The sequence below is a fragment of the Lagopus muta genome, chromosome 7 (genome assembly GCF_023343835.1).
Source record: "Lagopus muta isolate bLagMut1 chromosome 7, bLagMut1 primary, whole genome shotgun sequence".
Taxonomy (NCBI): Eukaryota; Metazoa; Chordata; class Aves; order Galliformes; family Phasianidae; genus Lagopus; species Lagopus muta.
In genome coordinates, this window is record NC_064439.1 from 42,904,990 (window position 1) to 42,919,776 (window position 14,787).

Consider the following 14,787-nt stretch of genomic DNA (forward strand, 5'->3'; position numbering starts at 1 on the left):
AAAAGATTTGAGTGGAGAAGATTTATGAGTCACAAAAACAATGAGAGGGAATATTAAACAAAATGCGTCAACTGGAAAAATGAAATATTTGAAATGTTTAACTATACCAGTTTTCATTTCTTATCCAGAAAGCAAATGTTTAAAACTTTGCCAACCTTTTGCATACAAAATTTTATCTACTTAAAATACTGCTCTTCCATAAAAAGTAATTTCTTCTTAATACGAAGGAAATTATTATTTACTGGAATGCACTACTAGGACTGGATTTACATAACTCAGAAAAATAAAGTCAACCAGTACACAAACACTTATTTTTATAAAAGGTACGTTAACATATCATAGAACCAGTAAGCCTGTAAAACTGAGATTATGCACACGATTTAAACAAGAACACTGCTAGGTGATAGAAATAAACACTTCAGCATTCAGCGTTTTTCTTTCTGCAGCAAGGATTTATTTATTTAAGTTTGATCTTTTCCCAAACTTAGCAGGAAAAGTCTTACTCACCCAGTTTGTTATTTCAGCTCTTTTGCATTTATCAGTGCAAAGAATGGCAACAAAATTAATTGTCCCCTTTCTTCTTCCTTTATAAACGATGGTCTTGTTTCCTCTTCCTATCTCTTCATAAAGAATGAAGTTCTCCATACTTAAGGATGCTTTACTGGTAAGTGATTGGAAACATGGTATTTTCTTAGTCAGATAAACCTTTAAAGGAAGAAGGGAGAGAGAGGAAGCAATCAAATTTAAAAATCATTAATGTATCACATTTACTCTCCCAATTCTTAAAAAATAGAAATTATGTTTCATCTTGCTGGAAGGATCTAAGTATTTCAAAGATCACCTTGGGAAATGTGAACAAAATTTTGAATGGGTAACTATTTTCCACTTGGAAAGCTCTTCACACATTCCACAAGTTACGGGTGAACCAGTAACTACAGATTCTAAATATTTTATCTGTAAATAAAAATCATGCTACCAAACTTAAAATTTTAAGTTCTGCATAAAAATGCTGGATACAGGAAATTATTCTAAACTGAAATCCTTACCAAGTAAAGTTGCCATTTTTCTGCTTAAGGGCACACCAGGCAGATTTCCTCTGCAACTTTTTACCCTGTAATTTAAGCCTGATAAATAACTGATCTAATCAGCATAAGTAGAAAAAGAAAGAAAAAGAACCCCACAGGGATTAGCACTCCTAACAACACTAAGATGCCTGTAGCTTTACCAGTTATAGGAGTTAGCATTAGAAATTTTTTTCATGGATGGAAACAATCCATTTTGACTCCCCAACTGTGGGAGTCAAAGAGTTCCACAAGAAAATTTTAGTTTATCTTATAACTACTATTTTTTGTCTCAATAATTTTATTATTGAATTATTATTAAATGGTTATTATTATTATTTTATATTAAATATTATATATTATTATATTATACATTATATTATTATTAAATGGTTTAATTTACATAGTGAAACAAATTAAACCTTTGCCATTTGTTACAAATGTTCCAAAATCAGAATATATTGCTACCTAGTACACAACCAGCACCTTCTAGTAAGTTCTTCCAGTTCCAAACCAACTCCACATTCAGTGCCCAGTTCTTCCAACTAACAACTGAAATATTTCACAGCCATTTGGAGTTGCTTGTTCTCATCTTAACACCAACTTCTATCATTTTGTTTGTGGACTGTTGTTTTCCTTTCAACAAGACCAGTTCTCAATATAGTTACCTGACAACTACAGAAAAAAAAACAGAGGATAGTACAGCAACAAGGATAGAGAGGAAGGCTGCTTAAACTGTGCTGATTACAAGCCAAAAACTCAATTTCACTACCTTTCTTGAGACACAAAGCTCAAATGACAAACTAAATGCCAAATGAGACCAGAGAATTCCCAAATCTTTAGTCAGAACATTTTGTGAAACACCCCTGCAACACATACACCTACACCCCAATAAACACACCAACAAATGCCAAATGTAAATTAACTTGATTTTGCCTCACAGTAAGCAAAGAGGTAGGCATAGCCAGCATAACCTTAGAAGGAACATCTTTTTCCTCCGGTTAACTGTGAAAACAGATGGCCAATTATGCAATGATCAGTTTGCCAAACAAGGCACAAAGACAGGAGCGGATGTGGGTCTACTTTCCGGTCACTGAAGTATCCCTTATGTTCTTCTCGAGAGCTTGAACAAAGACCGGAAAAAGTAACATCTTCCTCTGCTTCACAAAGGTGCCAGAGCAGCAGATTGTCACCTCACTGCTCACCCCCGTGACCACTACCTCTAGACAGGCTGTACCTGCAGATAAGGTCTCAACCGGCAGCTCTGCGAGAGGCTACCGGGAAGAGAGCAGCCGGCAGGCCTTCAGCCGGGGTACCGAACGGGGATATGGCACAGCGAGCCGCCGCGATCACACCTGGGAGCTGCGGGCCCAGCGGCAGCGGGAAGGCAGGCAACTACTGGACGACTGCAAGGCGACAACGGCCGTGACCGCAAGAAGGAAGCCGCCATCAACTGAACCCGGTGGAGCGCCGCACGCTCCGCAGTGGGGGGACGTAGATGTGTCCCGACGGGGAACCCAGCGCCACGCACCTAAAAGAAAGAGTCAGAAGGAGAAGAACCAGCACAGCACACGGCGTGACTCGGGAAGATGGCTTTTATTTTTCTTATTCGATACGGGAAACGCCGCAGAGCGCCAGGAAGGCCTGCCGTCTCTCCCCCGCGCACCACTCCGGTGGTCGCCGCCGTGACCCCGTCTCCAGGAGACAGGGCCGGACGCCGCGGCTGCTATTGGGCCGCAGCGGGTCCACGCGGGGAGTGAAGGAGGCGCCGCCCGGTTGCCAGGCAACCTCCAGGCCCGCCCTAACGGTGGGGGGCTGCGGCGGCTCGAGCCGTTATTCGGCGCGCTCCTCTGGAAGGGCGATCCGCCATTACGGCGTTGAAAGCGCTCCATTCCAGAGTGGGCGCTGCCGTCACGGGAATCGCCCAGCAGATGGATTCGCTCTTACGACAAAACTTAGCCCTTAAAACGTCCGTTACCTCCTAACATTTTTAAGCCCATAAGTCCATTTCCACGTGGTTTCATAAAAGAAAAGATACAGTGTCGTTGTCAGGAAGGGTTTTGTTTTTGTAGGCTGGATGATGGTGCCTTCATGATGGATGGGACTTCATACGGGAAAGGCTTCAGTGTGAGTGTAACCTCACCCCTAACACCGCTAAAATAGAAGTCAAAGACCACCCTACTAGGGAGAGATCTTTTAGGATGGCAGCAGAGCTGAGCGCTGTGTGCCAGCTGGGCTTCATCCTTCCAGCAGCAGAGCTGTAGGCGCAAAGGAAAACCTGAAGGAAATCAAGCATCATTCACAGAATTACAATCACAGAGACCTCTGGAGACCTTAAAGTGCATCCCAATGCTACAGGAGGTCCCTACAGTGGGCTGTACAGAAAAGCATTTAGTACAGTTCTGAATATCTCCAGAGAAGGAGACTCCACAAGCTCTCTGGGCTGCCTGTTGCAGTGCTATGCCTGCCTCACGGTAAAGAAGTTCTTCCTGTGTCCCAGATTGCGCCCACTGCCCCTTGTACAGTCATTGGCAGTGCTGAAAAGAGCCTGGCCCCATCCACTTGATTCCCACCCATTAGATACTTACAAGCATTGATAAGATTCCTCCTCAGTCTTCTCTAGACTGAACAGTCCCAGGTCTCTCAAGCTTTTTCCTCATAAGGAAGATGCTCCAGGCCCCAGCTCACCAATACTTTTGTCACTTTTCAGCTTTTCATGGGTTTGGTAGGGAGTCCACAAATTGGTGTGAGGTCAGTGCTGAATACAGACAAGATTTTTGCCATTCTATTGAAATTACTGAGCTGGCAAGTGCTGAAAAATACTGTGTGCAACAAAATTGCTCATTTCTCAATAATCTCAGATCCTGTCCCATTTTGCAGCATGATTTCAGCAAGTTGACTACCAACAAAGCCACAGCTTTGAAACTGTCCAGTTCTTTTTTTAATATAAATGAGTAGAAATAAAGTGAATATATAAATAGAAGTCACCTAGTTTCCTTTAGTTGACACAATGAAAGTAAGCTTTGAAGAGGCATTTATTTAGATTTTTGAAAGCTGTATACACTGTCTTTAGCATTGATGAAGGTGACCGATATAGATCAGAAGGAGCAGAACATTAGCTCAATCACATAACCAGTTCCAACAGCAGCGTGATACAGTCTTAATTGAATTGTCCCTGCCTAACAGGACATAATAGCAATCAAGTTACTGCCTTTCCTTTAAAAAATCTAATATTTTGTCCTGTGCACAGCTTTCTGCTAAATTACTCCAGGTTGGGACTGGGTTTTTATGTAAGGGAGATAATTCTGTCATTTTTTGAGAATGAGGAAGTATGAACTTTAACAGTCTTTTGAAATCTTTGTGTAACAGTGGCCATAGCAATACTGAGCACAGAGAAACACAAACAAAATGCTTTAATAACAAGGCAGAGATTCATAAAGACCATTTAATTTGAAAGTCTATAATGAAGAATGTTCAGCACAATTAAAAGCAGACAAAGGGGACTTGTTGATTCATACCTCCCATTTTTCCAGTTCCTCTTAGCTAGAACCTATTTATTTTTATTGTGTGTGTGTGTGTGTATGTGTGTTACTGATAAACACTTCATTACACATTTGTATCTTTCTCATCATCCAGATGCATCATTTCAAAATACTCCAGGTTGGGATTTCTTCTCTTTGTTAAAAGAATCCCTTTGGTTTAAGAATTGGGAGTTATCCCTTCAAAAATGTCGCTTGCTTCCTGTATAAGAATTATCTTGAATAATTAACCTGTATACAAATATAAATCAGAGCTGTAATTCTGCAACGCTTACCATTGGCCCTTTTCCTACTGTTTTCATCTGTTACTGTTTCCACTGCTGGTTACTGAACATGACTTCAAGCACTGTACTCAGCTGCAGTAAACTTTTCTGTGGGAATATTTTCAGTATTAAGGAATGGAATGCTAAATATTCTCTTTGCTGTTTACAGCATTTTAAAACTCTCTGCAAACTCTATAGCAAACTCAGCTTTGCTCCTTACTTGCCTCACTATCATAAGGGATAGTCAGATGAAATCAAATTCTTGTTCTCAAAAAAATATATTATCTAATTTAAAGTAAACTGAGATCTCGTGATTGGAACTACGTAGTTCAGGAATGCTTAAACACTTCACTGCTATGTCCTCAGTGAGTGCTGTGGAAGCTTCTGACATTCTGCCTGGTTCCTAAAAGTCTGACTAGCCGCCTGTAATACTGAAATATGTTTCCATCTTTTGTTTTCCTTTGGAAATAAACTGTTATTTAGTTTGCTTTAATGCCTGTTGAAGACCCTATATACTTCTATTTTGCCACATGTACTAGAATTTCTCCCGCCTATGATGATTATTCATGTTCTATCTCATCTTCTCACTATGCTGTGTTTCCTACTCTGTTTAGCTACATCTTTCCCAAACTGAACCTTCATTCCTCTGAGAGTTTCTATTCTCAGTGTTGTGGGTAATTATGACTCATTTGCCTGTATATAGTCTTATGTTCCATTTGCCTTGACAGTTCTGTCATTCCTGGGAAGCACACAGGGCCATTCTTCTGGTCTTAGACCATTTTGGCAGGCTGATGGATGTGAACATGAGCTCATCTTTATCTTGCACTTTTTATTCTCACATCCTTTTCCAACACTCTTGAAACTAGCATAGACTGTCACTGTTTGAAGAATACTTTGTGTGCTTTTCCTATTTCTCCAGTTCTGTGGTAATACTATGTTTCTTGTGTTATGATTTAGTCACCTTGTTTTTCTGGTACAAGGCTGCTCTCAATAAGGAGTCGGTTTTACTCAGTGGTGCTTCTTGAAGTTGTTAAATAAATTCAAATGTTAATGTTCAGTATCGTATGCTGCTGATATTTGGGAGTAGCAATGATTTTTCAAATTATTTGTTTTTGAGATTTTTCTTTTTGGAAATTTGTTTTCCCCATCAGAGAATTTAAACTTTTCACTGTGGAAACATTGCACAGCCCTTGCCAACCTTTTTGTTTTCTTGGTGAGACAAAAATTACCAGAGGTCTCCTTTATAATAACAGTGCTGCCAGTCTTGCCTCACTGGATCAACCTGTAAGGTCACCAGTTGTGCACGTATAGCATGCTTGTGTTCCCTCTTTCTCCATCACGGTCTCAATGCTTTGTTTATGTCTAAGAGAGATATGATAAGATAATCTACTAAAATCCAATACTACCCGAGTTAATAGCTGTAAGGGTAGGCACGGAACAATCTACTTTTGCTTTCTCATAACCACTGTGTTTCCTTGGTTTCCTTCTCCGTTTATGATTCTGAAGTAGAAAACAATCTCCTCTTATTTTTGTTTGCATTGAATTTTATCTACTGATAAAAACAGTGTTGATTCTGATGAATGACCACAGTTTCTAACAGGAAAGTTTCTTTACATCACATTCCTGAATATCATCAGGTGGTGATGACTTGTGAGGCTGGCTGGCAGAGCAGATATTCTGCTGCAAAATTCACTTCTAACACTTCTCAACACCTAAACCTACATGTTGGTATCAGTGTACGCTAACATGGCTACCTTGCTCATCCAGGAAGGCTGAATAGGCCTCGTCAAAATCTGCTTTTCCTATGCCTAGCATGCTGCTTATGTAACTTGTAGATTATGTGAAATTATTAATGATGCTTTATTTTTCTATTTCAGGGTTAAAGTTATTCCTTATTCTAATGCTAGCGACTGTGTAAAGCAGATGCTGCACTGGCTGAATTACTTTCACCTGTTGTATGTACAGCATAGTGGGATGACATCTCATTTTCTTCAAACACATACAGCAGCTTGGACTTGTGCAGGAGTCAAATGCTTTGTTACTAAGTAAACAGATTGACTGTTTCATCCCGATTAGAATTCACAATGTCTCAAGGGGTATTATCATCATTCTACAAAGTAATTTTCATTTGACTTTGCCTGATTGAACATTTTTTTCCTTTTCTTCCAAGGTGCAAGCCTGGTACATTTATTATTATTCCACTGTCTTGCATTTAATTTCCTCTATTTTTCTACTTGTCGTCACTTCTGATGCTAATCAGAGCTTTACCAACTATTCCAACTTGCATTTCATTAATGTTGAATATGTGCAAACCCCCCATCGTCTGAGTCATTCTTTGCTTTTTCAGTGTTTTTCTTCATATTGTAAGCTCTAGAATAATGCTTTCTTTTGCTATGATTACTACATATGATCCTCTACACAAGATATTTTTAGTGAATTTTCTTGTTAAGATCTTTCTTCCTTCATTTTATTTGTTTCTTCAGCTTGTGTAGGCCATAGTTCGTGCATAAGATTTCATCTTTAAGTTAATCTCTCACTATACTTATGTTCTTCAACTTTTATGTGTCTGCTCTACTTAGGTCACAGTTTCACTAACACTAATGCCATAAGCTGGCATTGCTCCTGAAAAATGCAGGAGCAGGAAAGAAAATTCAAAGAAGGAAGCTGGTGAAGAAGGAATAAGCATTAGTGCTGACATACCAGGTGAAAGAAGCTTACAGCTCTGAACCACAAAATCTTTTCCGCTGATTTGATTCTCCCAGCAATATCTACATTCCATATCTAGTTGTTAATATGTATATATGTAATCAAATCATAGAATCTTTTGAAAGAACCCTTAAAGGTCTTCTAGCCCAAAACGACTGCAATGAACAGGGACACTTACAGCTCAGTGAGGGTGCTCAGAGCCCCATCAAGCCTGACCATGATTGTCTCAAAGGATGGGGTTTCTACCACCTCTGTGGGCAACTGTTGCAGTGCCTCACTACCCCTATTGTAAAAAACTACTTCCAGATGTCCAATCTAATTCTCCCCTCTTTTTAGTTTAAAACTGTTTCCCCTTGTCCTATCATAACAGACCTGCTAAAGAGACAGTCACCTTATTTCTTACAGCCCTCCTTTAGTTACTGAAAGGCTGCTCTCAGCTCACTCTGGAGCCTTCTCCAGGCTGATCAGCCCCAGCTCTCTCAGCCTGTCCTCACAGGAGAGGTGTTCCATCCCTTAGATCATTTTGGTGGCCCTCCTCTGGATGCGCTCCAACAGGTCCGTGTCTCTCCTGTACTGAGGACTCCACATCTGGATGCAGTACTCCAGGTGAGGCCTCACCAGCACAGAGCAGAGGGGCAGGATCACCTCCCTCGCCCTGCTGGCCATGCTTCTTTGGATGCAGCCCAAGATACAGTTGGCCTTCTGGGCTGTGAGGGCGCACTGCTGGCTCATGTCCAGCTTGCCATCCACCGGTACCTGCAAGTCCTTTTTGGCAGGGCTGTGCTCCATCCTTACATCCCCCAGCTTGTACTGTTAGCAGGGGCTGCCACAACCCAGGGGCATAACCTTGCACTTGGATTTATTGAACCTCATGAGGTTCTCCTGGGCCCACTGCTCAAGCCTGTCTATGTCTCTCTGGATGGCAACCCATCCTTCTGGTGTGTAAATATACTGATATTTTTAACTTCTACAGTCAGCCAGACAACTTGTAGAATTCTGTGTGTTTTGATAGATATTCAAGTAGAAGCAATAGTGATAGATTTACAAAAAAACACAATTTAAACAAGGAAAGTTGTTGGATGGGCAAAATTATACAGACATTTCCCTTTACATCCATCAGAGGGCTTAAAACATTATTTAGTTCATGCTGATATAAAAGAAGTGTAAGAAATGGGGCCAGTAACACCAGGTATCAGCAGAACAAAAAAAGAAAGCACAGCTAACTTGCAACACACATGCAAGAGGCTGGTAGTCTCTTAGCCCCACGTTCTCAACCCTGACGTGCTCTCTCCTGGGTAGCTGCTGGGATTCCTCCTCGATCTTCTCTGTGTGGCATCTCCTCTCCCTTCTATGCTGGCAACCTCATTTATGTTAGGCAGATCTCATCACATCAAAATATGGATTAACTTACGTACTGTTGGGACATTGTGTATAGGCAAATATAGAGATAGTCCAGCCATAGTATGATATGGTATAGGCAAAAACTGCTTTTAACATGAGGTCATCTGGTCATAATACACAGAATCGTTTCATAATGAGAAAAAGGCATACGTTTGCTACATACTTTCATGAAATTCAGATTTTCTACAATCATTTCTGAGAGTAAAGCTTGCTAAATAGCCATTGCTAATATTCTGTGGATGCACAGACTAATTTTTTTTCAAATCTGTAGTATTCAAGTAAGTCTAGTTTCCACATTTGGAACTATTTAGCCTGTGATTCATGAACTAATTTCAGTTTCTTGCAAATTGGTTGATCATTTAATCTGTGCATTTAAAAATAATGTATTTGTTCATAAACAAAAATGTAGGATTGTCTGTTTTGCTTTTGTTTAAAAAATTGTTTTTTAACACACATAAATCACAGTTGTGTAAACTGAAGATGTTTTAGTTTAAAAGCTACAAAGATCTATATAGAAGAACTATGATGGACATTTTAGGGAAATTTTACCTCTATTCAAATTAAAGTTTCTTCTTTGTATATACAGCACACACCATTGCCATTCATCCCACTGTTAAGGACTTGTGCACGCTCTAACAAGACTTCTCTCAGCCTCAGCAGTTCATCTCGAATCCTTGTTCCCTATAGAGCGGACAGATCAATTGGTTCTTCTCTACCAGAAGTCTGCAGTCATGCAGACTTGTTTCCCTCTGCTGTTGGTGTGGATCTTCATGCACTTTTCTACTTGGTTTTCTCTCTTTCTGTCCTTCTGTCTTATATGTTTTTCAGCACCGAATTTTTGTTCTTGTGTTCTAATGCCACGATATTTTTGCTCAGTGTCTTCCTCTGGCTTTGTGGAACTGAAAGCTCTTTTTTTTTTTTTGTCCTGTACCAGTCTATCTTCACTTTCCTTCTCCTTCTCACTCCATTCTTCAAAGCACAGAGCAACCTCTGTTCCTCAAAAACACTTCCCTTTCACCCTGCAGACCCTTCCTCCTCACTGGTCTCTTGGGCTGATGTTACACATTATTATAATAATTAGTGACTTGCTGCTGCTCAAAGGGTGGTTCTGCCTCTTGTTTACCACTGCAAAGACTCGTTCTTCTTCCCACAACTTCTGTTTTGGGACTTTATCAGAAAAGTATCCTTTAAATCCCTCTGATTTACCTCACAGTCCAACCCACATCACATGTATAGAATACTGGGCACAAAGGAAGCATTGCAACATGCAAGTGGGTGTGAGAAGTGGAAGGGTTTGGGCTAAGGTGACGCCCAGGCGTTGAATTTCTTAGCAGTAGCATGAGGTTCCTACTTTTGGGATAGTTGGTTTGAGAATACTGACATGATGTGAGTGCAGTGCTACCAAAGGAATAAGGTCCTCCTGTACACACAGCTTCATCTCTTCATTTATGTTCCCTCCCGATACTCATATGAGCTGAAGGCAAACCTACTTGTTTCACTAATTTGGCAGAAAATATACAAAGACAACATTGGTTCTGTCACATTGGTGAACTGAATCATGACTCAAACAGCAGGAGCGGTGAGGGCAGCCCTAGGGAAACCCAGCAGTGACTGCCTGGCTCCTCCATGAAGCCAGGGAGAGCAGGCTGCTCCTCTGAGCAGTTTCCCCTTTTCTGTCACCCAAACTAACCCGTGTGTCTTTGTTTACATAGGGAACCACTGGGCCATTTCTTCTTATGGGTTGTCCAGAGTCAAACCCTGAATCCATGTGTACTTAGCTGTGGTTCACATACATCATGTGCTTCCTGACTCCTGTCATTAGCACCGCTGCAACGTTCCTGCCTTACAGCCTCAGACGCAGCTCTGGTCTTCCTCACTAGCAAACAGTCCCTCCAACAACAGATAGCTCGGTGAGCTGCAGAAATGGCGAGCCGTCATTCCCTATAGTTTGCTTTGTTTTACGATCCATTAAGAACCCAGACCGAAGCTTTTCTCTGTCGGCGGGGCAAGACCAGAAGCCCTTCCCTTGGGCATTTTCTGGTATTGGCGCATCTTGCTCTCACACCGCAACTTTCCGCCAGGACACGGGCAGCACTCCTCCTCCCAAACTCGCAGCAATACCCACTCAGAGCGCCTAACTTCCACCACCACCCCAACTCCCGCCTCGCTCGACCCCGTCCCCCGGCACCCCCGGATCGGGCGGGCCGCCCCTCCCGCGGCGGGGCCGGGCCATGAGGTAATGGCCGCCGGGGGTTGCGCCGCGGCCGCCCCTCGGTTGCCCGCCCACCGAAGACGCCGCGCGGCCCGGCTGCACGCCGCCGGCGGGAGGGGTTTGCGGCGGTCTGCGGGCGCCGCGCGAGAGCGGGCGGCCGGAGAGGCGAGGAGAGCCGGGAGCGGCGGAGGGCTCATGAGGCGCCGGCGGGCGGAGGGCGAAGCAGCAGCCGCAGCAGCGCGCCGGCCCCAGCAGCCCCCGCGCCCTGCCCGCGCCGCTGAGGGGCCGCGGGCCGCGGGCCGGCCGTGAGGGGCGAAGCGGCCCGGCGGTGGCCGCCGCCGGCAGCCGGGCTCCCCCCGCCGGCGGGGGCGCCACCGCCTGCGTCCTGCCGCCCAGGGGGCCCGCAGAGGGGTGAGTGCGCGGGGCGCGGTGAACGGCTGCAGCCGGTGGGGGGGTGCGCGTTGAGCGCAGGTGAGCGAGCGGGAGTCGGAGGCGAGCGCGCGGGGCCCGCTCCCTTGGCCGGGCGGCGAAGTGGGTCGCCGGGCGGGACGACGCGGCTCCCGCTCACTGCAGCCCCCGGCGACCTTCACGGCCGGCCGGCTGGGAGCGGGCGGGAGCCGGGCTCTGTCGCTCGCGTGTGCTCTTTTGTCCCCTCCGGCCGCTGATGGAACGGGGCAGCCGGGTTCGGCTGCTCACCGAGGTCGGGGATCGCTCGCTAAACTGGATCTGTAAATTATCGACAGGTACGGCGCTGCTGCCGTCAGCCGGGAGGATCTCCCCTAGAGAGGGAGCTTTCTTAGCCGCTGGGGAGGACTTTAAATATTGACTTGGTTTCCTTAGTGTCGGGGATTACAGATAGCTTTCAGAGGTTCTGTTTAAAATGACTAAAATATTCCATTATATTTTTAGCAGGGCTGAAGTCTCAGCGTCCGCTGATTTGCAGCTGGCTGCTTTGAACTTCGTGTTTAGATAAGCTCATGTTTTGTGTAAAATTAGGAAGCAGGAGGAAATGTACAAGGAATGGAGCATCTGTCAGTGGGTGGGAGGCCAGACTTCTCCTCCTGTGCTTGCATTTCTTTGTGAGAAGCTCCATGTGGACACTGCCTTGGCAGCTGTAGCCTTATTTGAACCGTTCAGTCCACTGAGATTAAATCACAGGCATAAAGACCTTTGGAGAGCAACGATGACAAAAAACAACAGTTCTGATGATCAGGTGCATACTTTTACTGTTGTACATTACACAGTTTCATGTTTCGTGAGTGGGGCCCTTGCTTCTGTCCATACTGGAGTTGTTTAATGGCATGGAGCTGTGTCAGGAGAGGGTCAGGTGAGGAGGGTTAGGGACAGGTTCTGCATCAGAGGGCAGGGAGTGTGGAACAGGCTGCCCAGGGCAGTGGGCACGGCCCCAAATGCCGGAGTTCAGGGAGTGTTTAGATAATGCACTCAGACATTGGGTCTGAATTGTGGTTGGTGCTGTGTGGAGCCAGGGGTTGGACTCAGTGATCCATGTTGGTCCCTTCCCACTTGGGATATTCTGTGATCCTGCGTTGCTTCTGTTAACTGCTCTTCTGGAGCTTCCTCAAGAAGTCTGGTGGAAGGTGTGTTCTTTCCCACCCCAGAAGCTGGATGCACAAAGCTGTGCCTTCTCTTGGGCACTGTGACCTGTTACAATTAAGCCTGATGTCAACAGATAAGAATAATTTTAGCAACACATATAATATTAAACCATGATTACAGCTGTTTGTCTTCTGTTTTCCAGTGAGCATCATTGTGGAGGAGCACATATTGTACATATCGTAATGGAAGGCAGAGTTCTCAGCTCTTAGTGTGAGCCACTGTGTTAAGAGGAGCCCAGGCAGCTGAATACATGGATAGAGTTTGCCTTTCTGTTGAAGTAAAACAGAAGTTTCTGTCAGTTGCATGCATGGGTTCTCACTTAACAAAAGATTTAACCACGTGTTGGATGACAGCAGTAGAGCTAACTCTCTGGATATAGGGCGAAAAGCAAACCAATCAACAAAACTTCTTAGTGTGTTGAGAAAGTGTTAACGTCATTTGGCGCATGTGTAAACACCTTCGGTGTGCCTTGTTTGTGTATGCATAAAGTCTCAGTAAAATGTGAAGCTATTGCGATCGTTGGACTGGTTTAATCCAGAGTTCTGGCTAGTGAAGCAATACTGGCATGTGATCTGCAAGTTTTGCCATGTATTTTAATGGATGTTAATTTGGCACTTTATCAGCTTCTGGAATGCATATGAGAGTTGGTGACGTTGCCTGTGGCAGAGAGCAAGATCAAATGGAAGACACAGTCTAGAGCAGTTTGGATGTCCTGCCTGCAGGTTCCTGGTGTTCTCGGCTGCAGCTCACAGCTGAGCTCCTTGCTGCTTCATGTGTTCTCTGTCCTGTAGCAGTGCCAGCTGCTTTTGTAGCAGTAACTTGATCATAGCTTTTCCATGTCCTCTAACAGTTCCTTTTGTGTTCTGAAATATCTAACCAATCCATGTAGGGATAGAAGAGTGAGATTAGAATTGGACAAATTAGTACAGGTTAAATATTTTTGATCAAAACTGTGTTTTGTACTGTTTTCACTGTATGAGTATGAAGCAGTTAGAAGGAAAAATGCTGAAGCTTCCCACTATATCTGCCATGGTAGTACATTAATGCAAGATTTATTGATTTTTAATAGTTTAGTAGAAAGCATTCTTAGAGCGAGTGCTGTTGAGGCAGTATCTGCAACATTTAAAGGCAAGAAGTTAAAAACAAAGCTTTCACTCTCTGATAGCTGTATGTGTTTTTTCTTGATTATTTCCTATGTTCTTTAAACCTTCCCTTGGGAGTGGGGAAGAAATAGGGGGGAAGTAAAAGCGTAAGTTACATTTTTTTTCTTGCTTTGCTTCCTTGTTTTTTTATAAATGCTTTTCTTTGCTGAGTCCCTAAAATATTTTTCTTTAACTTCCAAAACTGGGTGTTTTAGCACTCCTGCTACTAGCATCAGAAGTAGCATTTGTATCTCACCTTTTGTTCTGAGTTACCTGGATCTTGTACAGTGTGTGTGGTACTCAGGGTTAGGGGAGTGCTTCCTGTTTGTAAAAAACGTTATTTGCTTCAAATTTTGGAAGAAACGTTTTTCCCTCTGACCCAGTAATACTATTCTGTTTACAAAAACTGCTTCCTCTAGCAAGTGTCCAATTCTAGGCCAGTGACATCACTGGTGTAACTTCAGGAATAACCCCATTTTAATTCTTACAAAACTTATCAGTAGCTTTTATGTGCTGGGATTTTTTTTTTTTTCATAAGGCAAGAACAGATACAGGAGGTCTCATTAAGCAGAACATGGAATTAGGAGCTGTATTTTAGTTGACCAGAGAACTATTACCTGTAGGCTTTTTTTTATGACTGATTGTTTCCCTTCTGAGCTGTTTGTGTTTTCAAATGTACAACAAGTTCTGCTGCTGTAGGAAGCTTAGCGATGCTACCACAATCACAGTTATATATAGGGAATAAATAATGCTCGGATTGCTTGTAAAGTGACCAAAGGCACAGTGCCATCTTCCTGTGTGATGATCGTACTGTTCCTCGTTTCTGCTTTGAATGAGACTCACTTC

At 43.4% G+C, this 14,787-nt stretch overlaps 2 protein-coding genes across 18 annotated transcripts in view; one reads left to right on the forward strand and one right to left on the reverse strand.

Annotated features, from left to right (window-relative positions):
- The window catches only part of ULK4 (unc-51 like kinase 4), a 214,550-nt gene extending 211,885 nt beyond the window's left edge, over positions 1-2,665 (reverse strand). For 10 of the 15 annotated variants that reach the window (XM_048951206.1, XM_048951201.1, XM_048951207.1 and 7 more), the window contains exons 1-2: positions 2,299-2,519; positions 508-705 (exon numbers count right to left, since the gene is read on the reverse strand). In XM_048951206.1, coding sequence (XP_048807163.1) covers positions 508-645 — 138 coding nt within the window. In that variant the 5' untranslated portion in view covers positions 646-705; positions 2,299-2,519. Of the gene's footprint in view, positions 1-507; positions 706-1,046; positions 1,121-1,529; positions 1,737-2,298; positions 2,539-2,592 lie in introns of those variants that run through there. The other 5 variants (XM_048951202.1, XM_048951203.1, XM_048951205.1 and 2 more) reach the window with 5 other exon arrangements.
- The window catches only part of TRAK1 (trafficking kinesin protein 1), a 489,038-nt gene that overhangs the window by 352,035 nt on the left and 122,216 nt on the right, over positions 1-14,787 (forward strand). Inside the window, exon 1 of one of the 3 annotated variants that reach the window (XM_048951223.1) lies at positions 11,511-11,593. The exons of the other annotated variants lie outside the window; for them this stretch is intronic. The gene's annotated coding sequence lies outside the window, so the exon portion shown is untranslated. Of the gene's footprint in view, positions 1-11,510; positions 11,594-14,787 lie in introns of those variants that run through there. 3 annotated transcript variants of the gene reach the window in all.